This window comes from Neopelma chrysocephalum, unplaced genomic scaffold, assembly GCF_003984885.1.
Source record: "Neopelma chrysocephalum unplaced genomic scaffold, ASM398488v2 Primary Assembly neopelma1_74, whole genome shotgun sequence".
Taxonomy (NCBI): domain Eukaryota; kingdom Metazoa; phylum Chordata; class Aves; order Passeriformes; family Pipridae; genus Neopelma; species Neopelma chrysocephalum.
In genome coordinates, this window is record NW_020897735.1 from 9,459,342 (window position 1) to 9,485,647 (window position 26,306).

At 61.3% G+C, this 26,306-nt stretch overlaps 1 protein-coding gene across 2 annotated transcripts; it reads right to left on the reverse strand.

Annotated features, from left to right (window-relative positions):
* Nucleotides 1-2,356: 2,356 nt before the first annotated feature.
* On the reverse strand, nucleotides 2,357-23,593 carry NR5A1 (nuclear receptor subfamily 5 group A member 1). 2 transcript variants are annotated; one of them, XM_027687982.1, is made up of 7 exons: nucleotides 23,357-23,593; nucleotides 21,257-21,372; nucleotides 20,659-20,800; nucleotides 16,276-16,916; nucleotides 9,260-9,379; nucleotides 8,520-8,667; nucleotides 2,357-4,437 (listed from the first exon to the last, which is right to left on the reverse strand). In XM_027687982.1, exons 2-7 carry the CDS (start codon nucleotides 21,356-21,358, stop codon nucleotides 4,190-4,192), a joined length of 1,401 nt encoding a protein of 466 aa, XP_027543783.1. In that variant the 5' UTR covers nucleotides 21,359-21,372; nucleotides 23,357-23,593; the 3' UTR covers nucleotides 2,357-4,189. The 2 variants fall into 2 exon arrangements, with proteins under 2 accessions (XP_027543783.1, XP_027543784.1); XM_027687983.1 differs by having other exon boundaries at nucleotides 3,978-4,437; nucleotides 21,257-21,375.
* Between the last annotated feature and the right edge of the window lie 2,713 nt (nucleotides 23,594-26,306).

Here is a 26,306-nt window from a genome sequence, read left to right on the forward strand (position 1 = left end):
TAATTTCAGAACCAGAGAAATGGGGAGTTTTGCAGCGTGGTTGGGGCCAGAGGCAGGCATGGGCTCTCCCCTTCCCAGTATTTGGGCTCCCCCCACGAGGGCTCAGCTCAGGGAGTGTTTTCAGTAATGAGCTCCAGCCCAGCTGTACAGAGCTGCCCTGTGCAGCGAGTGCTGCCGCCTTCATTGCACCCTTTTTGTGAGCAGGGCATGGCTGGGGGGGCTCACATATTTGCACAAACAATAAGTCCCATCTTCCTTGTCTTGGCAAACAAGGGCTCCAAGAGGCTTCCACATCCTCCATCTCCTCAAGTGATGGCTGCTTTGTTTCCCCACGATAATTTCATTATTCTGTTTGAATACGTTTATATGTTGCTAAGCCACACATAGCAACGTGGATCTTGTCTCCACGGCCCAGCCTTCCTGTGATCGATACTGAGTAATCCTGCAACTCTCACTGTATTGCGTTAAACAAGATTGGTTTCAGAATATAAGGAATTTGTGAGTGTTTGAGATTCAAAGCCAGGCAAACGCCTCAGAGCCATGGGGAGAAGCGCAGGGCCCCCCTGTGCCCACCCTGCTGGGCTGCCCTGTGGTGGGATCACTGCTGGTGCCACGGTCCTTCCCGATGGGCAGGAGGTGCAGCCCCTCTGCCATCAGCGTTTCCTGCCATGGCAGTGCTGGCATTTCCACTGAATCCCATTTAAAGCTCCTTCTCCCGTGCTTTCAGCAGCGGGTGCTGTGCTCAGGCTGGTGACTGAGCAGGGAAGAAGAGGTTTCTCCTGCAGCCACGGCCCTGTACCTGGCTGCTGCTTTGGCTCCCTGCCCTAAGGACCGTGTTACAGAGACCCCAAAGGGGCAGGGGGGTCTCTGGGATGGCAGAGCTCTGCCAGTGACAGGCTGTGCCAGACCAGAGCCACCTCCACCCGCTGCTCTGTCCTGAGGCAGGTTTGGGCTGTGCTTTCTGCCACTGTGCTGTGGGACCCCGCTCGTGCTCCCACTGCCCTGGGAGGGACCCCTGCCCTCCCCCTGCTGCCAACACAGCTGAGACTGTCTCTCTTTTGCTTTAGGTTTCTGAGAAGTTTCTGGGTGACCAGCCGACAACATCGAGGGTTTTCCAGCCGTTGGGAAGGACGGCAGGTTGGAGGAGCTGGCTTCCCCTGCAGGGCTGTCCCTGTCACCCTGCACTTCTCCCCAGCAGCACGTGCAGGTGAAACCAAGGCAGGACTGGGGTACTGTGGGGTCTCATGGGGTTTCGTCTGCTGCTGCTGATGGCCCTGCTCCTCTCCTGGGTGTGCAGCCAACAGCAGGGACTTGTGCTGGGGGTCCCTGTGGCTCATGCAGCCCCTGCTGGGGCAGCCAAGTCTGGCCTGGGCAGTGCCCCATGTCACTGTCACCACCGGCAGCACTGGCAGCGTGGTTGTGTGCACTTGCTGCTGCTAACAGAGCTCATTTAGCCTGGGCACCTGGAGCAGTGGGGTGGGAACAAACCCAGCTTTGCCCGTGGCAGCCGTGCCCATGCCCTGTGCCAGCAAGGACGGCTCCTTCCCCAGCCCCACTGCCAGCCCAGCACACCACTGTGCCAGGGCAGGGCTGGGGACAGGCTGCATAGGAAGCACATGCACTAGGGAAGCCAGCAGCTGGCTCCAAGCCTTTTCTAAACCAGCTGACATCAATAGCATCTTCTGCTGTTTATGACAAAAATCCTCTCCCCGCTCCTGCCCGGGCTCCTGCCTGGCTGGTGGGGCCCCTCCCAGCTGGGTTCTGTTTTCCCTCCCTGTTCTCCTGTTACCTCTGTAGTGTTTAGAGCACAGATAACGTGGTGGGATTTTGCTGATTATGATGACAGTAAATGCTGATTTTAAAGACAATCTTCTCTCCCTGTTGCTCTGTGTCCAAGGGAAGGGGCTCGTGCAGTGGCTCTGTGCAGCTGAGCACAGGGAGGGGTTTGGCCACAGTGCAAGGACCAGGGCACTGCCCACTCCCCTGTGCCCTCTCCTGTGTTCCCCGTGTTCTCTGATCCCAGCACAGCGTGTGCTGCCCAGCCTGTATTTACGTGTTGGGCTCTGCAGCCCTAGAGCTGCCCTGTGCTGGGCAGGAGGTGGGATTGGGATGTGGATGTCACTTGGCTGGAGTCAGCCAAGCACCTCCAGCTGCCAGAGTCAGGGAGGGGTGGGCCTTGGGGCACCCCAGCACCAAAATCTTACAGACAGTCAGAGGCTGTGGCAGAGCTCTGTGCTTTGCCATGGCTTTGCTCCCTGCCATGGTGTGTGCCACGCCAGGGGCCATGGTAACCACCAGGAGCTACATGAGCCATCCAAGACTAAGATAATTGCTAAGATAAATGTTGCCGTTCGTGAGCTTGCTTGAAAAACACGCTCAGAGTCACTATGGCAGTTCCCTGCAGCACTTTTTACCAGACCTTGAGGCACCGATGCCTTGAATCCCGCAGCAGCAGTGTCCTGGTCCCACAAGGGCAGGCAGCACCCCAGGAGTGGGCACCGGGAGCCAAGCACTGCTCCTCTGCCCATGGGGAGCTGGGGAAACACCAACCAGGAGGGGCAGAAAGACAGTCAAAAAGGACGAAGTTTGTGTTTTTAAATGAACTGCAAAATTTATTACAGTGGTTTGCTCCTGACAAGGAAGTTGGCAACCTCCTGCCTGGGAAGGAAGGGGGAGTAGTGGGGAAGGGGAGGGATGAGAGGGAGAAAAGGATGTGAGAGACAGAGAGAGAGAGACACTTAAGGACACTTTTCATTTTCTGAAAATAAAACATCTTTACCTCCCAAACCATTTTCTCCAGTTCTTTGAGTTCACAAAAAGAAGAAGGTGAAACCAAACCACAGACTTCAGGAGGAAAATGCACAAAGGTGTTAAAGCAGAGACAAACATACTCTTCTGCGTCTAACAAGCTTCACAAACCACGCGGCTCCGGGCGCAGCCTCTGTGGCTCCTCAAGGCACCGGCTCTGCAGAGCCACGGCGGGTGATGGGCCCTGGGCACAGGGAGACCACCCGCCCTGGGGAGCAAACCTGGCCAGCCCCGGCTGGGCGGGAGGAGCCCGTGGAGCCAGGGTCGGGCAGGGGCTGCCTGGTGGGGCAGAGCAGAGGAGAGGAGAGGAGAGGAGAGGATGGCTGAGATGGAGAGAAAGCAGCAGTGAGAGTCCGACATGTCCCAGCTCAGGGAGCTGCAGCCCCCAGTGCTCCCAGTCCTGTCCCGTGGTGGGAGAGGAACAGAGAGCTCTTTGCCTGTGGCTTCGCCACAGCATTTGCTGTCCCCTGGGGACATGGCAGACCACAGAAGGGGGTGTGGGGGCCCAACACCAAGTGCAGGAAAATCCTTATTCCTCCCTCCCCATGCACTTGGGCCGGTAAATGCAGGGAGGGGGCTGCGGAGCTCCCCAAGCTTCCCCAAGCTCCTGGGCACGTGCCTGCACCTCCCTCCTGCCCGGCTGCTCTGCCACCATCAGCTGGGGCAGGACAGAGCTGTGCTGCCCATGAGCTCCGGGCACTGTGGCTGCTATGGCCTGCAAAGCCACAGCTGCTGCCTCCAGCACCAGCAGGCACTGGGAAAACAAACCTCAGCTGAGGACTCGGCGCTGCCCACCCCTGCCTGTCCTTGCTTTGCTGGGGCAGCGGTGGGACACAGCATGTGCACCTTGGGGTCACAGGACTGAATAGGGCCAACCCCTCCAGCCCAGCCCCAGTGCTCTGTGCGGCTCCTCCGTGTGCTCCCCCAGTGCCTGGAGACACCCCAACCACCACAAAACCACGGCCTGGAGGGGGTTCACCTCACCTCTCCCCTGCCCTGTGCACGAGGGGCCCTGAGACATGGGGCAGGGTTGGGAAGGTGAAGAAACAGCTGGTGGGGGTAGCAGGAGAGGAGCAGAAATAGGAGAAAAGCCAGGACAGGCTTTACCCTTCCTTGGTGCTGCTGAGCCGGGTCTGTAAGTGGTGGGCTCAGGCACCGGGTGCGCAGTGGGGCTGGGGCAGCTCAGCAGCCGAGCCCACGGCCCTGCAGCCTCACCCGTCCTTGCTGTGTGTTAAACCACCCGGGAGGTTTCCAATAGCAGAGGTTAAATAGCATCACTGAGGAAGGCAGGGTGGGAGGCAGCCAGCCCCGGGCACCAGTCCTGCCCCTGCCGCGCCGCCGGCGGCACCGGGGCTGCGCCGGGTGGTGCCGGCGGCCACGCTCAAGTCCGCTTGGCATGGAGCATCTCGATGAGGAGGTTGTTGCAGGGCACCTCCCCGCTCAGGTGCTTGTGGTACAGGTACTCCTCTGCCTGCATGCTCAGCGCCCGGACCTCCGCCAGCCACAGCAGCAGCTGGCGGAACTTGTCCGTGGAGTGGGGGTAGTGGCACACCGTGTACTCCAGCAGCGCCGCGTTGGCCTTCTCCTGGGCATCCTTGGCCAGCGTGTGGTTCTCCAGGTACTTCACATCTGCAAGGAGGAGGAGGAGGAGGAGGATGAAGTGGTGCCAAGCTCATGTGTCCGCCCCATCCGCGCCGTGCTGTGCTGGGGTGAGCCAGGAGGGACTCACGCTGCTGGGTCAGTGCTCCTCGTGCAGGAAAGCACAGGGCAGGAGGAGTCTCGTGCCCCATCCCTGTCCCGCCGTGGACTCCCTGTCCCTGCTCTGCCTCCCAAGTCTCCCCTGATGCTGAAGGCATGTTCCAAACCCCCTGGCAGCAGGACTGGTGTCCTCCTGCCCTCGCTGCCCGGGAAGAGGCAAAGCCAGAAGGTGCTGCCAGCTGCGTTCACACACTGGGAGCTGCTACCATCAGCCCCCTTTAATTCCTGAAGGTCAAGGAAGCGGCTGAATTAATTCCCTGATAAACCTGGTCTTTCCAATGTGGCAACCAGGCTCACCAGCCTAGAAACCCTAATCCTCCACGCCTCGCCAGGGCTGCAGCAGCTTCCCATAATCCCACTGCCAGCTCTGCTGCCAGCAGGGTGGGAAGCAGAGCAGCAGGCAGTGGCACCAAGGTGCAGGCAGGGTCTGGCAGCAAGAGGCTGCTGCAGGCCTGAAGGCAGAGCTGCAGGAGCTGGGGCAGGCACAGCCCCAGGGCAGGGGTGGTCTCCTGTGACTGCGGGGACAACCTGCGCTTCTGGGTTGGGGATTCTCCAGGATTTGGGGTGGCCTGAGCTGGGGTTTGCTCTCCAAGGGTGCTGCCTCAGCACTCAGGTTGCCGGGAGTGCTCCATGGTGAAGTGTTGGCTTCCAACCAGCACACACCTTCCACTGGCCCTGCACAAGGATTTCGGTGGCTCTGGGGAACCGGTGCCGTGCGTTGCCCCATCACCACCTACAGCTACACACAGCAAGGTACCAGACCTGCCTGACACCGACCTTGCTGCCAACCCTGGCCCCGAGCCCAGCTGGGGCAAGAAGATTTAGTGGATTTACTGTGCAGCACGAGGAGCCCAGCAGTGCTGCCTCGGTCACAGCCCCGCCGGCTCTGCTGCCCACGGCCCACAGCTGATCGTGCACGGCCACATTCAGGGAAACATCGTGGGCATGGGGTCTGGCCAAGGCAGCTGAGAGTTTGGGGGTTATTTCTGGTTTTCATCCCAAAAAGGTGGGGAGCCAAACCTGGCTGTACCCAGAGGGCTGAGCAACATTTGGAAGGGCAAACTGCAGAGCTGGTGATGGAGCTGCCTGAGCAGGACAGAGCAGACGGGACCCCTGTGCCACTGGGGGGGATGTCTGTGGCCCCCCCACCACTACCTGGCCCCACAGGGCTCCCTCAAAGGGACCACGGCACCCGAGGCTGCTGCAGCCCAGCAAAGCCAGGAGCCCCCAAGGGGCAGGGGCTGGGGAGCAGAGGTGCAGCTGAGGGGAGCACAGAGCCCCCAGGGAGCAGAGGCAGAGCTGGGGGGGGGCTGTGAGCCCCCAGGGATTCCATGAGCCCCCAGGGATTCCATGAGCCCCCAGGGAGCCCCAGGCTCCGGCCACGTCCACGGCCAGGACAGGCACTGTGGGTGCAGGCACAAAGGGCACAGGTTGTGCCAGGATGCACTTTATCAGATCACCCTTCCCTTTTCACTGGGCGGCACATTTGCTCCTATTGTCTCCTCCTATCCGGGTTCTTGTTACGAAATCTCTTTATCTGCATAAGGTTATTGTGCATGTCATTAAAAAAAAAAGAAGTTATATTGATAAATGTCAAATCTATCCCCTGAGTTGGCTCAACAATAGCTAGTTCTACTCGATGAACTCACCTGGTTCTCTGAAAGACCCTATTCACTGTTTAATTGAATATTTGAATAATCTTTTCATTCCTGCAAGGAATAAAGAATGTTGTCCAAATAACATTGACTCACTTCATTTAGAGACACTGCAGCAGTTGCAAAGACTGTCCTGTGACAAAGCCTCCCATCACACATACAGATATGCCTGGGATTATTTCTATGCCCTCAAGTGTTCTTCCTATTCACAGCTTCTTTTGTTTGGGAGAAGCTGCTGATAAATTGCAAACGCTTAAGGGAATGTGGGCTATAAAAGCCTCTCTTCCTCCCCTCCCCAAGAGTAGCTGCTTCATGAATGTAAGTCATGAAATCGAATGATAGGTCAATCCATTAAGGCTCTATTAAGCCCTTCTGTAGAACAAAGCTAACCTGTGCCGTCCTCATAAATATTGCTATTTTGAGAAGCCCTAATTTTAATTAAATCTCTTTACCTGCTCAGGAGAGAAATCTATTTAGAACTCAAATGGCAGCTCTTGTGAGCAGGGCTTGGCTTTGACTGCGCTGTGGCAGAGTGGTAAATGTGGAAATTCTCTTGTTAAAGGCAATTACATCCTGCACATAATACACAGTCCCGTCCTCTACAGCTGAGCCTGCGAAGGGCAAATTACTCCAAGTGAGCTCTGCAATATGGAGAGAAAAAGTTGCATTTGGGGCAAAAGGATGTATGGGAAAACACAGCTATTGGATTCCACGCCCTCCCTGAAAGCCACTGCTCCAGGGAAGCCATCGGGGTGGACGCTGTTCCTGCTCGCTGTGCCGAGGGGGTGAGAGGGGGACACGAGGCAGCAGGGTGGGGACCCAGCTCTGCTGCTGCTGAACCTTCAGGGCAGTGGCCGAGGAAGGTCCCAGCTCAGGGTATGAGCCCCCCCAGCTCCTTCATTTCCCAGCCCGGGCACTGTTTGTCCCCCACCTTATCACTGTTCGAGCAGTGAATTATCGCATCTTGTTTCTCTGGATTTCAAAACAGCTCCAGAGGAAAGGAAAGCTGAGGGGGGAGATGCTGCAGGTGCAGAACAGGTCGGCAGCGTGGCTCCCGCCCCTGGTCCCTAGATAAGACCTCATGGATGGAGAAGGGCAAGCACAGACTAAGGCACTGGGACAGGGGCAGGGATGGGCTGGGATAGGGGCAAGAAGGGAGATGGAAACAGGTCTGCCACAAGCTGGGCTCACCATCCCAGCACCAGCACTCGGACGCTGTAGGGACCCCAGCTTCCCTGGGGAAATGCCAGTTCTTCCTGTCCTGTCTGGTGGGTGCAGGTAGCAGCTGATGAGGAGGTGTGGGAAGGGAGGTACTGAGGAGGTGTGGGAAGGGAGGCAGCCGTGGTGGCAGGGCCATGAGCCAGGAGTGTGGCAGCCACAGGAGCCCCTCGCGGGCCTCGCGCCAGGAGGGGAGATCTGCCACCGAGGGGAAGGTGCCAGCACCTGTAATGATGGCAGCTGGGCACCCTTGGGGTCCCTGTGGGGCTCAGCACCACCCACAGCTGCACTGCCCTGCCCGTGGCTGAGATTCCTCTGATGGGACCACCCTGGGCACCCCTGCCTCGGGGGGAAGCCTGCAGGGAATGGAGGCACATCCCTGGCTGCAGTGTGTGTGGAGATGCTCCCTGCAGTGTTGGGCAGGATGGCCAGGGTGGGAGGGGGGTGGGAGTGGGGCCAGAGTGTGGCAGGAGCAGCGTTGGAGCAGGGCAGGATCAGAGCTGAGCCGCTCAGCCACCCCAGGGAGGTTTCAGGCTCTGCCAACAGCGCCTGCAGCTCGGTGTTATTTAGTCTGGGTGAGGTGGGAGTGTGTGAACCCACCGCCTGGGCCCGGCCACAGGCTCCAGGCTGAGCCTAATCAGGAGCACAGGAGCCCCGTCCCAGCGCGGCGCTCGGGCCCTGTGACGCAAATCCCGGGAGATACGGCGGGCCCGGCTCTGCCGCCGCTGTCAACACGCCTGTTTTGCCGCAGCCATATCAGCACTTGTGTCCCTGCCTGGCCTGATGGGCAAGGGACCAAAACAGGCCCCCCTTGGCCAAGAGGATGGCAGTGTCCCCTGCAGCTGGAGCAGAGCCCAGCCCGTGGCAGGAGACGTTTCGGATCCCTGGTGAGGGGGAAAAACAGGTCCCAGCCGTGGCTCCCGGCGCCTCATTAAAAGCCCCTTCATCACACAGCCAGACCCTGGGCTGTGCGTGCTCCCTCCAGCTCTGCTCCCACCCCCCAGGACCCTGCACCCCAGCACGGCCATCCCCCCTGAGCGTGGCTACCCCTCGTCCCAGTGCCCCCGCAGCAGTGCTCACCGAGGCTGAAGAGGATGAGGAACTTGAGGCAGACGAATTCGTGCCGGTCCACCTGGAGCGAGTGCAAGTGCAGGACGAGCTCCTGCGCCCGCAGGACCAGCGTGTTGAGGATGGAGCCGGCCTGGGCTGCAATGGTCGACATGTCCACCTGTGGAGATCGGGACAGCATCAGCTTTGGCAGCCCCAGCCCCCCACAACCTGCTGCAGGGAATCCCACACAGGGCAAGAGCTGGGAACCAGCTGGGAACCGGCCCTGAGTGCCCACTGAGAATGAGGAGTGTCAAAGAAAAGGCCAATGGGTGAAACAGGAACCTCATTTAAAACAGGAGGGCCCTTCATGGGGTGCTGATATTGTAGGCACCCCATCCCCAAAAGCCACCCCTAGGGAAGGAAGGGGCCCCTCTTCACATCCTACCACTGAGAGTACAGGTAGGGCTGTTGAAATTTCCATACAAAATAATTTTTTCCAGAACCGGGAGCTGTGTGGCGGGATGAGATGGGATGGGATGGGATGGGATGGGATGGGATGGGATGGGATGGGATGGGATGGGATGGGATGGGATGGGATGGGATGGGATGAGATGGGATGGGACCTTCTGCTCAAGCAGACCCATAGCATAGCGAACCAACCCGTGTGCCCTATGCCTGGGCCACACTGGGCCAGAAGTGAGAAAAAAGTCCCCCCGTGCCCGCAGCCACCCCCCACCCCTGCAGAGCACAGTCCCTGGGCCATTGCTCACCTCCTGGCCGGTGACCAGCAGCACACTGTGCTCCTTGCCGTGCTGCAGCTGCCGGTAGACGTGGTCAAACACCAGCAGCTCACTCCAGCAGTTCTGCAGCAGCTTCATCTGGTCACCCACCTGCAAGGGAGCGGGAGCAGCACGGCTGACACCCACCACACCACACTGCACAGCACCCACCCTGCAGCTGCCACACATCCCATGGCAGGGGGGCCCCTTGGGTGAGCAGGGAGAGCTGGAGCTGCATCCCAGAAAGGGGGACCCTGAGCTGGAGGGGAGGAGAGGGGCAGGTGGCTGTGCAGAGCTGGCTTCAAAGCAGCTCAGTGTGTTTCAGTGGCACTTGCTGGCCCTTATCAGCTCTGGTTTTCCCCCGCCAGGCACAACCTCCCCGAACTGCACACAAATTTTAACAAAATGACTGCAGGAGGGATGTGCAGCGGCTGCACAAAGGGCCTGTGTGTCCAGGCAGTCCCTCTGGATACTTTTAAACGAAAGAAGACAGTGCCCATGCTCTCCTCCCCGCAGGGATGGCGGCTCTGGGGGGGCAGCAGTGCCTTGGGGGAGCGGGGGCATCGCTGTGCCCTGCAGCTGCCAGCCCAGCCCCTGCCCACGCACCAACACGCGTGGTCACACGCACGCTCACACCCGTGCTGTGGGTACCTGCAGGCACAGCCCCAAAGGAACACAAGCTGTAAGGGCCCCCAAAGGTCCTGCAGGGTGCCAGGGACTGCAGGCAGCACCAGTGACTGGCAGGACGAGCTGCCAGAGCCAACGGCTGCATTTGGCAGAGCTCTTAGCTCTGCCAGGCCCCTGCACCCAGAGTCACGTCAGAACATGGGGCACACTCCTGTCCCGGCACGGGGAGCTCAGCTGCCTTCCCACCACCCCGCTGAGAACCACCATGGGTCACCAGCTTCATCCCCTCAGCACTGCCCTTCTCCAGACCCCAACTCCTTTCCACAGGGAACTGAACTCCTGTCCTGCCTGGACCCCCCCCTCTCCTGCAGGGCTGGTGTAGGGAAAGGGCTGGGATTACGGTACCACCTCCCTGCGGAGCAAATCCAGTGCCAGCAGCTGAGCTCTGCAGGGCCATTGTGCTCCCCCTTTAATAGAGGGAAGACAGATGCAGCATCACAGGGCTGGATAATGCCCTCGTTTTGCTGAAGAGGCTGCAATAAACCGGCGCTGGGAGATTGCAAAAGGGAATAGAAGCCAGATGAGAAAGAGCTTTATGGTCTCAGAGCCTCAGAGCCGGCGCTCCCCGTGAGCCGCCGGGATTTGTCTCTCAAGTGCGGTGGGTGGTCAGAGCCGGTCCTGCGGCAGCGCGGGGAGGGGATGGGGTGGGCAGGCAGCGAGGTGGGGCTGCAGCACCCACTCCTGCCCGGCACTGCAGGGAGGGCAGGGGGCACAGGGGGGCTGCTGCCCCATTGCCCAGGTCAGCCAAGGAGCCGTGGTCCGTGGCCCAGCAGCACAGGCTGTGAGGCTCCCGTTCGGCTGCTGAACAAAGGCCTGGGGAAAAGCTCATTCTGCACCAAAACAGAACAGAGATTTTCTGCATCCGTGGTGACCTCTGCCCCCAGGCTCATGGCCCTGGCAGGGCGCTGGGGTCCCGGTGCACAGCTCTCTGCCAGCCCAGCTGCACCGCGCCGAGCGCCTCCGCTCCGGCTGAGCCGGGGCGTTGTTTTGGAAGCTCCTTCCTGTGCCTCATTCCTGAGCGAGATGAGCTCCAGAAGGGACAGACAGAAGGTTTTTGCCTTGAGAAAAGTTCTAAAAAAAAAATTTAGCTTTTTCGAAAGAAAGCACTTCTACAATTTTGAAATCTTTTCTTCCTTCAAAAAATTGCCGATCGGCTCCTGCCAAACTCTGCGGGGGGGGGGGGGTTCTGCTCCCTCCCTGCAGCCCCTCAGCAGCACATGTCACCCTGTGTGGCTGCTGCACGGCTGCTCCCTTGCCAGCACACTTGGGTGAGCCGCGGTGCTCCCCGGGAGCGTCGCAGTGCACCAGAGCCACACGGCCACGGCGTGGGGGGATGACAGGGTGGGCTGGGGGCTCAGTGGGCCAGCCAGGGCTGGGGGCCATAGAGAGGTCCCCAGCACCAAGCTGGGGGTCCCTGTGCCCCAGGTTTGGGGCAGTGGGCAGGGCCCATGACCCTGCTCTGGCACTGTGGTTCTGCTGCAGGGGGGCTCTGGCTGGGGGTCACCTGGCTGTCCCCCGCCCTGGCCTGGCCTCCCGGGAGCAGAGGGCTGCTAATGGAGGGGCACTCAGAGGCAATCAATCCTCCCGGCGAGGCGGCAGCACACACACACTCCCCGTTAAAAGTTAAGCAAAGGATCTTCCTCTTTGAATGTCAAGGCTTTTCCGCGGAGTGCTTTATCAAGGGCCTAATGCAAGCTGGTTTTGAGAGGCAATTTTTACCTTTTTTTTAAAGCAAGCATTTAACCCACTCACAAAACATGCCGCAAACACACACCCCACCCCGTGCTGAGAGAGCAATCCCCTGTCACCGGGGATTCTGATGGGCTGTGACCTACAGAAAATGCAATTCCCTGTGGGAAAGGGTCTAGGATGGCGCCAGAGCGGAGGGAGGGCGTGCAGAGTCAGGGGTGATGCTGCCCAGGCAAGGGCTGCAGGACCTGCACGTGGGTGTAGTTTTAAACTCCTACAACCCTCCCTGTGGGTTCATAGGAGCGAGGTGAGGAAGCCCCTGGGAGTTTTGGGGCTCCCAAAACGTTCCCAGGCCATGTGGGGACAGTGCAGCCCCACTGTGCTCGCTGCTCCCTGCACAGCTGGCTCAGGGCATCCCCCACCTTGGGTGCCACTGCTGCCCTCCAGCATCTCTGTTAGGAAGCAGAGTGACCATCAGCAGTTCTGCTTTGGCAGGAAGCCCTGAGCGGGTCCCAGGACATGGATCCCCAGGCACGGGCACAAGGAGTGCTCGGATGCCCCCAACCTGCCTCCTGCCCACAGATGCTCTCCAGGCCTCCACCCAGATCTCAGGTGCAGGATTTGTCCCACAACCCTCACACAGGTGCAGGGCACACGTCAGTGCCCCAAGCCGCAGCCCCAGCAATTACTGGGTGTGAGCAGGACCCAACAGCTCAGCTCCAGAGAAGTGCCAAAGTGGATTAATGTCCACCAGCCACCTGCAATGGAAACCTCACACAAGCCCAAGGTGTTAATGGTGAATGCATGTCCCCATCCCCCTGCCCAGGTACCACCACGACGGGCAGCTTAAAGCAAAAAACCATCAAAACCAGTGCAGCAAGACCAGAATCTCATCTCCCTGCTGGCTCCCATGCTGCTGTGCCCCAAGCTATGTGAGCACCATGGTTCTGCAGGCAGGGCTGTGCTGGCCAGGACACCACAGGCAGGGGAAGCGTCACTTTTCCCCCAGTGCATGGGATGCTAAACATTGCTGCAGCATCCACGACCAGAAGGAGATTTTAAATCTGCCAAAAACGCTCTGGCCATTGGCCAGGAGATGGGGTCAAGATGACCCACACATGCTAAAGGCAGAGAAGCAACTGACTGCAAATAGGTTTCGTCGTGGCTCTGAGATCTCTGACGAGGACGGAGGGAGAGCAGCCCAGCACACAGACCCAGTAACCGCAGGGACCCCTTGGTCCGTGGGAACGGTGCTGCCCTCAGCATCCCCCCATCACTGGTGCTTGCCTGTGGGTGGGAGGGTCGTTTGCCCCAGCCCCGTGGCACGAAGGGGCCGAGGAGGGGGTCAGCATCATCCCACCACCCTGTGGCTGTGCCGTGCCCCTCTAGCAGCACAGGGACCCTCTGCACACCCAGCCCAGCCTGGCCTTCGGGCTGAAACCGTGGCAATTTGTTTAACATTCCTGGCTGCTCATCCCAATCTAAAGGTCACTGCAACCCTGCGTGCACAATATTGATATGTAGGTATGGCAGTGACACCTATATGAACCAGGCTGTGCAGGACATGTGCATAAACCACTCCAAAACCAGACACAATGTGAGCGTGCAAGAGCACACATGTGTGTGCGTGCACATCTCTCTGTCTGTCTCTCTCCATACATATATAAAAAAATTACATCTGAAAGGACAAAGTTGCCTGAGACTCACGACCCAACAAAATATATTTCACCCCCGGCCCATATTTTTCTTGCTGAAGAGGTGCTGCAAATCTTCCCTCAGTCCTGACACATCTCATCTAGACTCAGTTAAAGTTCGTATTTATGGGCGTCAGCGCTGACCTCTTCCACCTCCGCCCGCGCGGCCTCGCGCCGCGGCTGCCTGGCCGGCCCTCGATAAACAAGCGGGCCCCCAAATCCCCCTCTGCCGCACGGCGTTATTAGTCTTGCCTCCGAAGGCCAGCGCAGTCCGTAATTCTCCTCCTGGTGACACGAGATGAGCGCCGCGACATCAGTCTCCCGGCGGATTGGCGTGGGGACCCTCGTTTGTCAGTGGCAGACTGACAGAATTACTGGCCCTTAAATGAAACGATATATCTGGGAAGTTAAATCTGTTTTCAATCTGACTGCCCCGCGCCTGCGGGCGGACGTGGCGTGTGAGCCGATGTCAAGAGGCCATTAGCCCGTCGCCCCCCTCCTCCCCCGGGCGCGGCGGCGGAGCCAGGGGGCCTCTCCCCAACATCTCCCAGCCCGGCCACCCCGTCAGGAGGAGGAGAGGGCAAAACACCCAGTCTGCCCCTCACCAGACTGCTGGGCCAGGAATGAGAATGGGAACAAGACTGGCCAGCTCCGGGGAAACCTGCTCCCACTCTCCCCGGGCAGGGACCGAAGGCTCATCCTGGCCAGGCGTGAGCCAGCAGGTCCCCATGTCCCTGAGGGTTTTCTCCTTCCTCCCCAGGCCCCCTCAGAGGCCCTGGATTGAAGCCAGCTACCTGCAGACAGCCCTGTGGAAGCACATGAGTGCTGGGAGGGTTCAGGTAGGGCATGGCGTGATGGGGTCATCATCCTGCACACCCCTTCTCACCTGCCTGCACCCCCTCCGTGAGTGATGTGAGCCCTGCATGATGCCTGGAGCAATATCCCAGCACAGTGCCCTTCCAGCCTGGATCCCCACACTGGCCTCGGCCAACAGCCCATCCCTGCTGGGGCTGGGCACCCTCACTTTCACACAGACCTTCCCAGGGGATGGAGAGGGCTGCTGGCATCCCTCCCTGCTCGGAGGAGCCCCGAGCACCCAGCAGGGACTGCCTGCAGCAGTGGCCATGGATCTCGGAGATTGCCATGTCCCTCTGTGCTGGCTTTAGGGCACAGCCATAAACTCTGCACTGGCAGGAGTTCATTTGCTGCCCCAGCAGCTGCTTGCCTGTGTGCCTGCAGGAGCAGGAGTGGGGACTCGAGATCTCAAACCTGCTCCTGCCCACCAGCTGCTCTCTCCATGGCCAGGGAGAAGCCATCATCCTGTACCAGGGAGTTTGCAGCATGTTGGGGGGGCAGAGGGCAGCCCCAGCACCATCCTGGGGGGCCTGGGCACCTCCACTCTGTGCTGGGGTTTGGACCTGCCCCGTTGTGCCGCAGAGTCAGCGCAGGGGAGGGAGCCAAGGACGGCGACACCGCGTTCCCCCGCTGGAGCCAGAGTGGGACGAGGTGTCCTGAAGCCCTGGCCCTGCAAAATGCTGGGAATGCACTCCACAATCACCATGGGGATGAAGGCAAAATGCACGAGCCCCTGAGATGGCAGAGACGGATACGGATCCCAGCTGAGCTCCCATCCCTGAGCACCGAACCCCATGTCCTGGGCATGGCAGGGGACATGACCTGCTCCAGGCAGGACACAGCTGCCCCTGCCCAGGTGAGACCTCTGGCACTGCCATCCCCCCCAGAGCCCCATGGAAGGAGGAGCACCCACCAAGAAGGATTCACACAGAAACAGCCTATTTTGGTAGCACAATCAGGCTAACAATGGAGTTACAAGGCTACGCAGCAATACAGCCGGGAACTGAATTTACACTGTTTACAATATCTCCTGGAAAACAACAACCACCCTGTTCCCAAAATCCAGGCTGGACACTGATATGATTGAAACAAGCCCGACTCACCCCCACAATGCCGTTTCCTGACACTGTTCTGGCAGCTGGGGACTATTTTGAGCTGTGAGGCTTGGCCACACTCAGCCCCGTGGCACCATGGCACAGGGAAGAGCCTGCTTCTGTCCCACAGTACCATCCCCACAGGAAGAAGGTGATTTTGGCCAGAGTCAGGTAGCAGAGCCTCACACTGAAAGCACTAGAAGGCACCCATGTCTCTCAGATGCCTCCGTACGTGGCTCTCTGGGTTTTGGCCACGACACAAATTTTCTTTCCCATTTTTGCACCAGTTTGGGAACTTAGGTCAGTGCAGGGCATGAATGGAAAATGTCTGGAAGCCTGGCAAGGTGTGCAGGATGGCAGAGGCTGCCCCAGCCCTGCTAAGCTGGGCCCAGTAAATGTTCAGGGGCATTTGTTAAGCGGGTGTCCCGGTGGGATGGGGCTCAGCTGCACGTCCCCCAGCCTGGCACACTCGTGGGCTGCCACAGCAGACACGGTTCCGGAGTGGGCTCGGTGGTGTCCCTGCCCCAGCCAGCCCTGCCCCGGCTGCCTGGCGCTGACAGGACCCACCTGACCACATCGATTTTCCTCCTAAAGGCGGAGGAGAGAATTGTCTCAACTATAATTCCTCAACGTTACATTTTTCAATTATATCTTGAGCTTGACACCGCAGTCACTCTGCCGGCGATTGCCTCCACACCTGCCCCTGCCGTGATGAATCTGAAATCATCAGCCCCACGCGACAGCGGGAATCGCTCCGGCACCGCAGCTGGGCCCCGCTGCCTCCAGCCCTGCCGTGCAGGGAGCCGGGAGCGGGACGGGGATGAGCCAGCAGATCTGCTGGGACAGCACCAGGCTCGTGCCCACGGGTGTCACCCTGCCCTCGCAGCATCTCCGCCTCAGCCCTGCCCGCAGCAGCACCCCATGCTCACGGCATGGCAGCCTCAGTCCTGCCTGCCCCCCATCACCCTCCCCGCTGCCGGGCTCCTACCTCCAGCTCCTTGAAGAAGATGCAGCTCCGTGCCCACTCCACGATGGAGAAGAGGGTCTGGTCTGCCATCTTGCACATGAGGCCGAAGGTGCTGAGCTTCTCGTGCCGGCCCTTGCCCTGCTCCTGCTGCAGGCAGGCCAGTATCCGTGCCTTCACCTGGGCCTCGTCAGGCTCCAGCTGCAGCAGCTTCAGGATGACCTCGGGGATGTCGGGGGGAGAGCTGCTGGGGTAGGTCTCTGGGTACACGTAGGCGGGCACGGACTCGTGCACGTTTGTGTAGTGGTCGGGGTACTCGGACTTGATGGTGCGGTTGGGGAAGGAGGGGTAGTGGTATCCGGGGAGCGGCGCGTGGCCGGGCACAGTCACTCCCAGGGAGGGCGTCCCGTAGGGGCTGCGCTCGTAGTCCACGGGCGTCAGGGCAGCGGGGTTGGGCGGCAGCGTCTTGGACATGGCGTGGATGCTGTGGATGGTGGAGGACAGGCTGTAGTCGCTCTGCACCGGGGACATGATCTGAGGCACCGTCTCCAGCTTGAAGCCGTTGGCACGGATCAGAGCTTTCTTCTGCTGCTTTAAGGCACGGTCCCGCTTGTACATGGGGCCAAACTTGTTCCTCCCTCCGCGCATCCGGTCTGCACGGACAGCTGGGGACAGAGAGAGGGCAGAGGCTGCAGAGAACCCTCACAGAGGAAGACCAGGGCTTTCACACGGCACAGAGAAAAAGGGGGGGTGGGGACACACACGGCTCGATGGTGAAAAGGGTTTGTGGGGCACCAGGAAGACCTTCCCATAAGGTGGACAGCAGGTTGTGCCACTCAGCCCAGCTGATGTCACTCTCAGAGCCCCTGGGAATTGCAGGAAAGGAAGAGGCATTTGGATTTAACTATAAAACAAGCTGGGGGATAAAGCGGATTCCATCCCCCATGAGCTGAGAGGACAGCCCTTGAAGCCTGAGCAGACGAGGGGGTTTGACGTCCACTTTCACTTTAACAAGCCCTGACGCTGGACCAGCCCTGGGATTTCCTTGTTCCTGCAGAGCCTGGGACCCCACAGCCCCCTCAGGACCCTGTGTCCCTGCATCCAGGCTGCACGTGCTGCTTTTCTGCAAATCTCTCCCCCTGTCTCGAGCAGCACGGCCGGCAGGTCCCGGTGGGTGCAGGAGGCTGCCAGCCCTGCGGGTACAGCCTCACCGAGGGACTCTGCCGGAGCATCCCGCTGGCACAGTCACTCCGAGGGCCCATCGCAGTGTCCCGGCTGCAGCAAAGCAGATGTTCCCCTTGAATGCCAAAAGAAACCCACGAATACGTCAACAATCAAGGGAGCAGGTGCTTCTCTGCAGCAGGAGCCTGTCCCTCTGCACTGCCTTGCTGTGCTCCCAGGGGCTGCTGCCCTGACGCACCCCTTGGAAGAGCCTCAGATCGCTGGGAGCCGGGAGCTGGGAGCTGGACGGCAGCGCAGAGGGACGGAGGAGTGAGCCAGCGAGAGCAGCTCACAGGCTGAGCATCAAAGGCAAAAAACCCTCCGCTAGTTCAGTGTTCCTGCTGACAGCCAGCGGGTCTTGCTTTGTGTCTCAGCTGTTACCTCTGCCTCTCTTTCGCCTACTTATCCTGGGGCGCGCAGCCAGCCCCCCCCGGAGAGCCCGAGCACCTCCCCAGTGCTCCCCAGGCAGGCTGGAAAGGCGGTCGGGAGCAGCAGCATTTCCAGGATGAGCAGGAATGTGCTCCCAGGAGAGCCGCCCTGGCTTCCTCCCTCATTCTTTATTCATGAAAACAGCATCTCGCTGGGAGCGGGCAGCCAGCGGCAGCCTCTGAGGCGAGGGGTGCTGTGGCCCCCGCCCCTGAGAGCCTCCCCACACATCTCTGGGCAGCAGAGAGCTGCCCCGGGGCAGCTCCTGACTTGGGGGTACGAGGGAGGTGCCGCAGCCAGCACTGCACATACCCAAGCTGGGGTGTCCCGTGGGCAGGCACGGCTGGCAGCCCGAGCTGGCACAGGCAGGTCTGGCAGCCACAGCCACACATCCCAGAGCCAGAGCACACCAAAAGCCCAAATCTCACACCCACTCGAAGTGATGTGTTTCCACCACTGCTTGAGGTCGGGCCCAGCAATGCCCAGGGATTGCATCCCAAAGGGACTCTCGTGGCCCCAGGCAAGAGTGCACAGGCAGAGACCCCCCTGGTGCTGCCTGCACCCCCCCACAGCACGAGGTGCTCACAGTCCAGTCTCACAAACCCTCTGCAGGCAACCGCATACACCTCCTCCCCTCTCCCAGCAAGAACACAAAGGGAGAAGAGGCCTTTTAATTCCCTCCTGCTCTGCTTTTCCTGCCATTTGTGCCACACTTGGGATCAAGAACAACTTGCCGTTTGCTGTGTCCCAGTTGGCAGCTGGGAAGGAAATTATGTGCCCCGACCTCCAGGGCAAGAGGGCCCAAGTGGAGCCACTCAGGAAAAGTCTTCACCCCCAGCAACCCCCCCAAAACCCTCTCCAGGTGACCCCCAAGCCACACACCCACATGGCAGCAGGAGGGGTCTTCAGCACCCTGCAGCCCCCGCTTCCCACTCCCACTGCCTCGGTTGCCCTCGCCCCCATGCAGCCCTCGGCCAGGGCAGGCTGCTGGCCAGGCTCTGCCTCCCCTTGCCCAGGCAGGGGCGTGGAGGGTGCCCAGGGTGGTGCCCGGGGGCTGAGCAGAGCTGCGGGCAGCCTTGGGCCAGGGCTGTGTTGCTCCCGGGCCGGGCTTCCCTACAGCCTCCCTTCAGGCACTTTGAGGGGTGCCTGTGTCAACACTGCCCCCAAAATCGATCGCCTCGGGCTTGCTCTTGTTCTGTGGAGCTGGAGACTCACCTCCAAAGCATCACCTCAGGTGCCTTGCCCAAAAATACTAGGAGCTGAGGAGAAGTGATCTCTGTTTTTTACCACAAAAGAGATGGCTCCATAGGAATATCACCCTCCACTGGGTGATCCCTCTGACTGCCCAGCTCAGCTAAGGGGCCAACAGCAAGAAAATAAACAAATAAAGGCTCTTTGAGACAGCCCTGGGACCAAAGGACCTCCACAGTGAGCAAGACAAAAACTGCTGGAAAGGGATAAAAAGCCATGTGCCTGTCTCCCTCGGGCACCCCAAGCGCTGCCCCTGCCCGCTGTCCCAGGGCCCCCAGCCCCTGCTCAGCACCCAAATCCCCCTGAGACATCGATCAAAGCTGCCAGAGCATGCACGGAGTGATTTGGGTCACCAGTAACTCCAGCCCGGGGAGGAGAGCGAAACTGGGATCTGTTTTGGAAGCCAGCCCACGCCGGGAGTTTGCTGGGGCTGATTTTGCAGCTCGATGTTGTGTCTTGCTCCTGTGCCGTTGCTCGCAGGCTCCCATCCCGCTCCCGGAGCGAGCGGCTGCCCGGCGAGAACACGGAGGACTTTCTGATAAACCGCGCTGTGCCCCGCGCAGGGAGCCCGGCCAGGGAGGGACCGAGCCCGGCCAGCGAGGGGATGAGCCCGGCCAGGGAAGGACCGAGCCCGGCCAGGGAGGGACTGAGCCGGGCAAGCGAGGGACTGAGCCCGGCCAGCGAGGGGCTCAGTCCAGTTCCCCCCGCTGCAAAACACAAACGATTTCAGGGGCGAAGAGTTGGGGGGGCGGCTGACTCTGGAGTGGGGGGGCTCCTTCTGCCTCTGCGTTTGCTCTGCCATCCCATGAGAACGACCTGTCCCCCAAATATATTTCGTTGCCGCTTGCCGAGCGTTGCAGAAGCCACAACGCGCCACTCGCGGCTGTCGGGGCCCGACTCTGATGCCGGGATCGACTGCGCCGACAGGAGAGAGGTGGCGGCTGTGGGGCTGGAATTGCCCCCTCGAGGGTCAGAAATCCGTTATATTAAATGTCACCGAGAGGAAAAATATAATTCGTGGTGGGTCTGCGGCAGTTTTATTGCGAGCCCCATCATTTTTAACGTTTTCCTTAAGTCTCGGCTTCTGGAATTATGTGCTTAAGGAAAACAATAATTTATTTGCTATTTCTCAACCTTCCTGCCAGCAAAAAAAAAATCCTGGAAAGTTGAAGCCGTAGCAGCCAAAACCCTGGGGAAAAAAAAAACCAAACCAAAACGAAACAAGGAAAAGCAGGAGGCGACGCGAAAAAACGAATTTTTTCTTAACTTCGGAAGGAAAAACGGAATCGAAGCGGCGACGGGAATGACCGGCCCGGGGAGGCGGTGGTAGCGGGGACAGCGCGACCAGTCTCGGGAACCGCACAGCCCCTCACAGCCTCTCACAGTCCCCGCGCAGTCCCCGACAGTCCCGCACAGTCCCGCACAGTCCCCGCACAGTCCCCGCACAGTCCCCTCACAGCTCCCGGCCCCGCCGCCGCCCCCCGCCCCGCCGTGCCCGTCCGTCCCTACCTTCCAGGCGCATCCCCACGGTGAGGCACTTCTGGAAGCGGCAGTAGGGGCAGCGCTTGCGCTGGGTCTTGTCGATCTTGCAGCTCTGGCTCTCGGTGCAGGTGTAGTGCTTGTTGTTCTGCACCGTGCGCTTGAAGAAGCCCTGCGGCGGCGGACGGCGGCGTTGCGGGAGGCACCGGTACCGGCATCCCGGCGTCAGCGCCCCGTCCCCTCCACCCGCCTCCGACGGAGGGTCCCGCCGCCCCCGCCGCTGTCGGGGCTCCCGTCGCTGCCGGGCTCCTCTCCCGCCGCCGGGCGCGAATCCGCCGCTAACGAAAACGGGCGAGAGCAGCCCCGCGGCCGGTCCCGCTGCCCCGGCCCCTGCAGAGCCACGTCCCCGCTCCCTACAGAGCCCCTGCCCCCTTTCCCCCGTGCAGTGCTTCCCGCACAGCCCCGGCCCCGCAAGGCGCCGGTCCCGCACAGCCCCGGCCCCGCTTCCCCGGCCCCGCATTCTCGGCCCCGCACAGCCCCAGCCCCGCACAGCCCCAGCCGCGTTTCCCCGGCCCCGCACAGCCCCGGCCCCGCAGCCCCGACCCCGCACAGCCCCGGCCGATCCTACCTTGCAGCTCTCGCAGGTGAGCAGCCCGTAGTGGTACCCGGAGACCTTGTCCCCGCAGACCGGACAGAGCTCGTCCAGGTCCTCATCATAGGAATAGTCCATCCCCTCCAGCGGCCCTGCTGCGGGACGAGCCGCGGTCAGAGGAACGGGACGGGACGGGGAAGGGGACGGGCGGCGGCCCCAGCCCCGGCGCTGGGTGCGGAGCAGGAGCGGGCGCAGCGGAGACCGAGCTGCAGGTGCGGGAGCCGGAGCTCTTTATAGCGCCTGGAAGAGCATCTCCATGTTGGTGCGGGCTCACGGCCAGCCCCCCGGGGCTGGGGAACCTCCTCTGGGAGAGCGGGCGGCTCGCGGCGGCGGGGACGGGGCGGGGGCGGAGGGACCCGCCGGCCCGGGGACCGGGGACGCGGCGGCCGGCCTGGGGAGCAGCTCGGCCAGGCCTCGGCAGCACCGGGGATCCCCCCAGGGACTCCCCCGGGGACGGGCAGGGGCCACCGCTCTGCGGGAAGGGGCACAAGACCCTCCTTGCTCCCCTGCATCATCTGTGGGGAACAACAAGCCCCCCAGCCTCCCCGGGTATCCGGCCTGAGAGTGGCACGATCCACTGGGAACCAGGAGTCCTGGGGCTGGAGCACAATTAACCGTGTCTGAGCATGAGCCTGCTCTGCTCGGTGCACATCCCTGGACCCCTGGCTTTGTCAGAACTCCCTGTTACCCTACACCAGCTGGCCCTGCCAGCCCAGGGAGAGCTGCGTGGGGAGCACCAGGATGTGCAGCAGCTCCTGACACCTCCTCTGGGGCCACCACTAAGGAGGTGACAGTTCGGACCCAGCACCAGCCACCCCACCTGGAGCACCCACTGCTCACAGTGTCCTGGTCTGCCTGTCAGACAGCAGGGATCAATTGAACGCTCAGGGATTCTGAACGAAATGTTCCATGAGGGCTGCAGAGCGGCACAGGAGCACCCTGGCTGTGGGCACGTCCTGTTTATCAGGACGCTCCCAGGCCACACGCCACGGCCCAGGCACTTCACCATGGGGAGCTCGAGGCACCGGAGCTGAGCCCATCCCACGGGAGCCTGCTGCCAGCACAGCCCTTGGGCAGTGGCACAGGAGGGCACGAGGCTGTGGGTGTCTGGAGCTCTGGATGACCGAGGGCTGTGCTGCCGGCAGTGCCCTGCAAAGGGGAGCCATGGCTCACGGCCCCACATGGCTGATCCCGCACAGCTGATCCCGCACGGCTCGTCCTGCAGGACTCATCCCACTCATCCCATCTCGCCTGGCTCATCCCCCCCGCTTGCCCCACACATCAGCTGCCGCCCGCGGGTGCGGCGTGTAGGAAGCAGCACTGGCAGGGAGAGCGGCAAACAGGAAACGGGCTCGGCGCAGCATCGCTCCAGAGCCCTCAGGAATGGAGCCCGGGCTAAGAATAGGAGCAGAGCAGCCCACGGTGCGGGTCGGCAGCCATACGGCCGGGAAGGAGCAGCCCCACCACAGCAGAGCCCCTTGGCCATGGCCCCCACACTCGCCATGAGCTCCCATGGAGCAGGGCCTGCCATCCGGGAAGACAAACCCAGGAGGGGCTGTGGGTTGGGAGAAGAACTGAGCAAACACTGCGAGGAACAAAAGCAACTCGGAGCCGAAGGCTCTGATCCCTGCCAGTGTGGGCTGGGGGGGGATGTGGGCTCAGCCAGCATCGAGAGTTGAGGGGTCCCGGATGCCTCCCACGCTTGCTCCAGGGTGTGGGGGCTGCCTGCACTCCCATGGGTAACACCCAATCCTTGGGTGACCGGAGCCCCCAGCACCGCTGGCTGGCCTCCCCTCAGCAGCCAGATCTGTCATGTCTGGGCAGCAGCGTGGCCGAGGGGCCAAGGCGACGGCGAGGCCTCGCCCTGCTGCCCGCGGTCTGCAGAGCCGCCATCCCCACGCCCGCTGGCAGGGAAGGGGCGGGAAGCAGAGGCCCACACTCTGCTCTCGCTTCCTCACCAAGCCCTACCGTGTCCCCAGCTCTGGCCTTGGCTGCCACCGTGCCAGGGCATGGCGGCAGTGGCTGGGAGGAGGGTGGGATGGGCGACCGTGGTTCCCCCCACGGGCTCGTACTCACCGCGGGGCGGCTGCACGGCTGCTGCGTGTGGGGCCGGCGGGCGGGAGAGCCTCGCTCGGCCACCGGCCAGGAGCTGCGACCCGAGGAGCCTCCGTGGGGTGTGGGCACCGCTGCCCTGTCCACGGCGGGCTGGGGGATTTATGGGACCCGTGTCCGCTGGGAAGGTGTCGGGGCTCTGGCTGTGCACACGCCGCCCCGAGCAGGACACCGGCCAATCTCCTCCCCATGGGGGCCAGGCTCAGATGGGATGGACCCACTTTGGTGCCTTATTGGCTTCTGTGGCCACGTGACCGTGCTGAAAAACATCATAATTAAGCTACAGAACGCTGCCCATAAACTAGCATTAGAAAGTGACAGCAAAGATAAGTGGGACCCCCACAGCAGATAACACGCCCCGGGAGGGAGACCCTGCGGGGAGCAGGGGGCACCGGCGGGCGGCAGGGAGTGCACCAGCACCCACAGACACCCTGATTTACAGCCCAGAGTGGGAGGGAGGGGGCCGAGGGCATGCGGCAGGACACCTCTGGGAGGAACGTGAGCCCACTTCACCCACCCGGGGCTGGGACACAGCCCGGCCTCCTGGCCAAGGGAGGTCTCCTCTGCAGGGGAGGGTGGGAGGAGGCTCCTCCACACTCAGGGCCCCACTCCTGGGTCCCCGGGGCTCACTGTGCCCATGGCTAGCAACTCTGCTTGTGCCAGAACAGCACTGGCAGAAAGGCAGTGTCCCTGGGCCTAGGCAGCCAAGCTCTGGCTGTGTTTGCCATATCCGATTCCCCACGTTCCTTTGCTGGGCATGGTCCTATCCATGGGCACCGTGTCAGCTACAGGGCCTGGGTCCCAACCAGCCCGTGAAACATGGGAATGGCAATGCTGGGGCAGGAGGCTGGATAAGAGACCCCTCCATCCCACCAGAGCAGGGATCCGCCCCCAGCACTGGCCCTGCGCTCCGTCCGTCCATCACCACCGTGTCTTCCCACATGTTTGTGCAGTGTCCTCTCCCTGCTTTGTCCCAGTGACGACAGCCCCAGGAAGGAGTGGCTGCCACGGCCTCGAGCCCCACACCAGCACAGCGAGGGCTGTGCCACGGCTCTGCTCTGGCCAGGTGGCTGCTGGCTACCTGGGGGGCACGGCAGGGCCCACAGCCCTGGGCTCAGGGGTCAGCAAAAGGCTGGTCCCCTCCCTCTATCAGTGCAGCCCTGACGTGGAGCGGCAGTGACGTGCCCTGCAGTGTACCCACGCCGAGTGCGGGGAGCAGAGAGCCCCTGGTGCCGCGGGGAGAGGAGCAGGAGCACGGGCTGCACAGCCCTGCTTGTTTTTTCCTCGCATTGCAGCTGAAGAGAGAAATAAAACTAATGAAAACAGAGCTCTGGAAGAAGCGCCAGGCCCGGAGCGGCTTCCGCCCTGATCCCCAGCAATTATCAGCCACATGCCAGATGTTCCGACGCGATGCCAATGTCAGAGAAAATAAATCTGTGGCAGGTTCAAGGTCCCTGCCGGGCCGGCACGCAGCGGCTCGCGGCTCAGCGGCGTGCGAGGCGGGACGGGGCTGCGGGGCGGCCGCAGCCGCTTCCTCCTGCCAGGCATTGTTCCCCCGGGAAGCCCCGGCCTCACACCGGCCACTTGCTATTTTTGCAGCAAGGTGCTTTCGGGGGTAAATACGTCCCTGCTGGCCTTGGGCACTTTCCTCTGCGCTGGCCCTGGCCAAGGCTGTGGCCCAGCTCCTGCAGCACGGCCACGGTCAGGGCCAGCACATGGGCCGCGGTGCAGCCCGGCAGGTCCCGGATGGTGGCGGGAGGGTGGGTCTAGAAGGCTGAGCTGCAGCAGCCACACAGGCACCGGGCAGAGCCGCCTCCCGGCAGCCTCAGGGGTCCCTGGGGACAGGGAGGAGGTGCAGATGGGTGACATTTTGGGGGCCATAGCACCCAGGAGGGACGGACGAGGTGGCTTGTGGCTTCCAGCCACACAGGACGTGTTGGGGAGGGGAAGTTCAGGGCTGGGGATAGGCCCCAAAGTTGCTGCCCTGTGACAGTGTTGTCACAGCCAAGGGAGCAGCACAGCCTCTGTCTTGTGCCGCCGACAGGCCCAAGCACCGGCACGTCTGTCACCAAAGCCCTGGCTGTTGGTTTGGTGACTTGGCTGCTCCACGTCCTCCCAGCATGGCCGTGGCACAGCCGGAGCTGTGGATCCACACCACCCGCCGCGGGCCGCGGCGTGCTTTGGCTCCTCGCTGGTGCGTAGCCTTGATGCTCAGCAAAGCATATCTCCTGCTCGGATTTTATCTCCATCCACTCAGCTTATCGGCGCGGGGCAGCCCTCCTGCCTGCGCCACGTTCCCGGAGCGTGCCTGCAGCAGGTGTGGCCGGCACTACTGTTTGCCAAACCCCGCTGCCTGCGCCGCCGGCAGTCCCTGACTCCGGGGCCCGTGCCGATAATTCGCGCGCGGCGAGGCCGTGGCGATAGCGCTCCCCATGACATTACCTTGTCCCCGCATTCCTGCGGTGCCACACACCTGCGCGGGGCGCGGGCGGCCCGGCACGTGGCGGCGGGGGCAGATGCTGCGCGGGCAGCGCGGGGAAGCGCTGGTGGTCTCCTCCCGAGGGGACTCATTGACATATCAGTCACATAGTTCTGCATAATTGGGACTTGGATGCAGCCTCTCTTTATGTTTCCTCTTGGCAGTTGCCAACAACATGAAGCACTCCTGGGTCAAAATGACAGCCTTTTGTTTACTATTCCTGCTTATGTGCCTCATTTTCTTCAAGGATAAGAGCTCTTTATAGGAATCTTTATTGTGATGAGGTTAGCAGAGAGAAAGATTTCTTTCCAGCTTTCTCTCTCTTTCACAGCTGATTAGCAGGGTCAGCCCACAAGGACAGCAATGTGGAGCACAGATCCAGCACTTGCCTCAGGGTCCCTCCAGCCATGAGCCACATCCTCTCCAACACAGTCC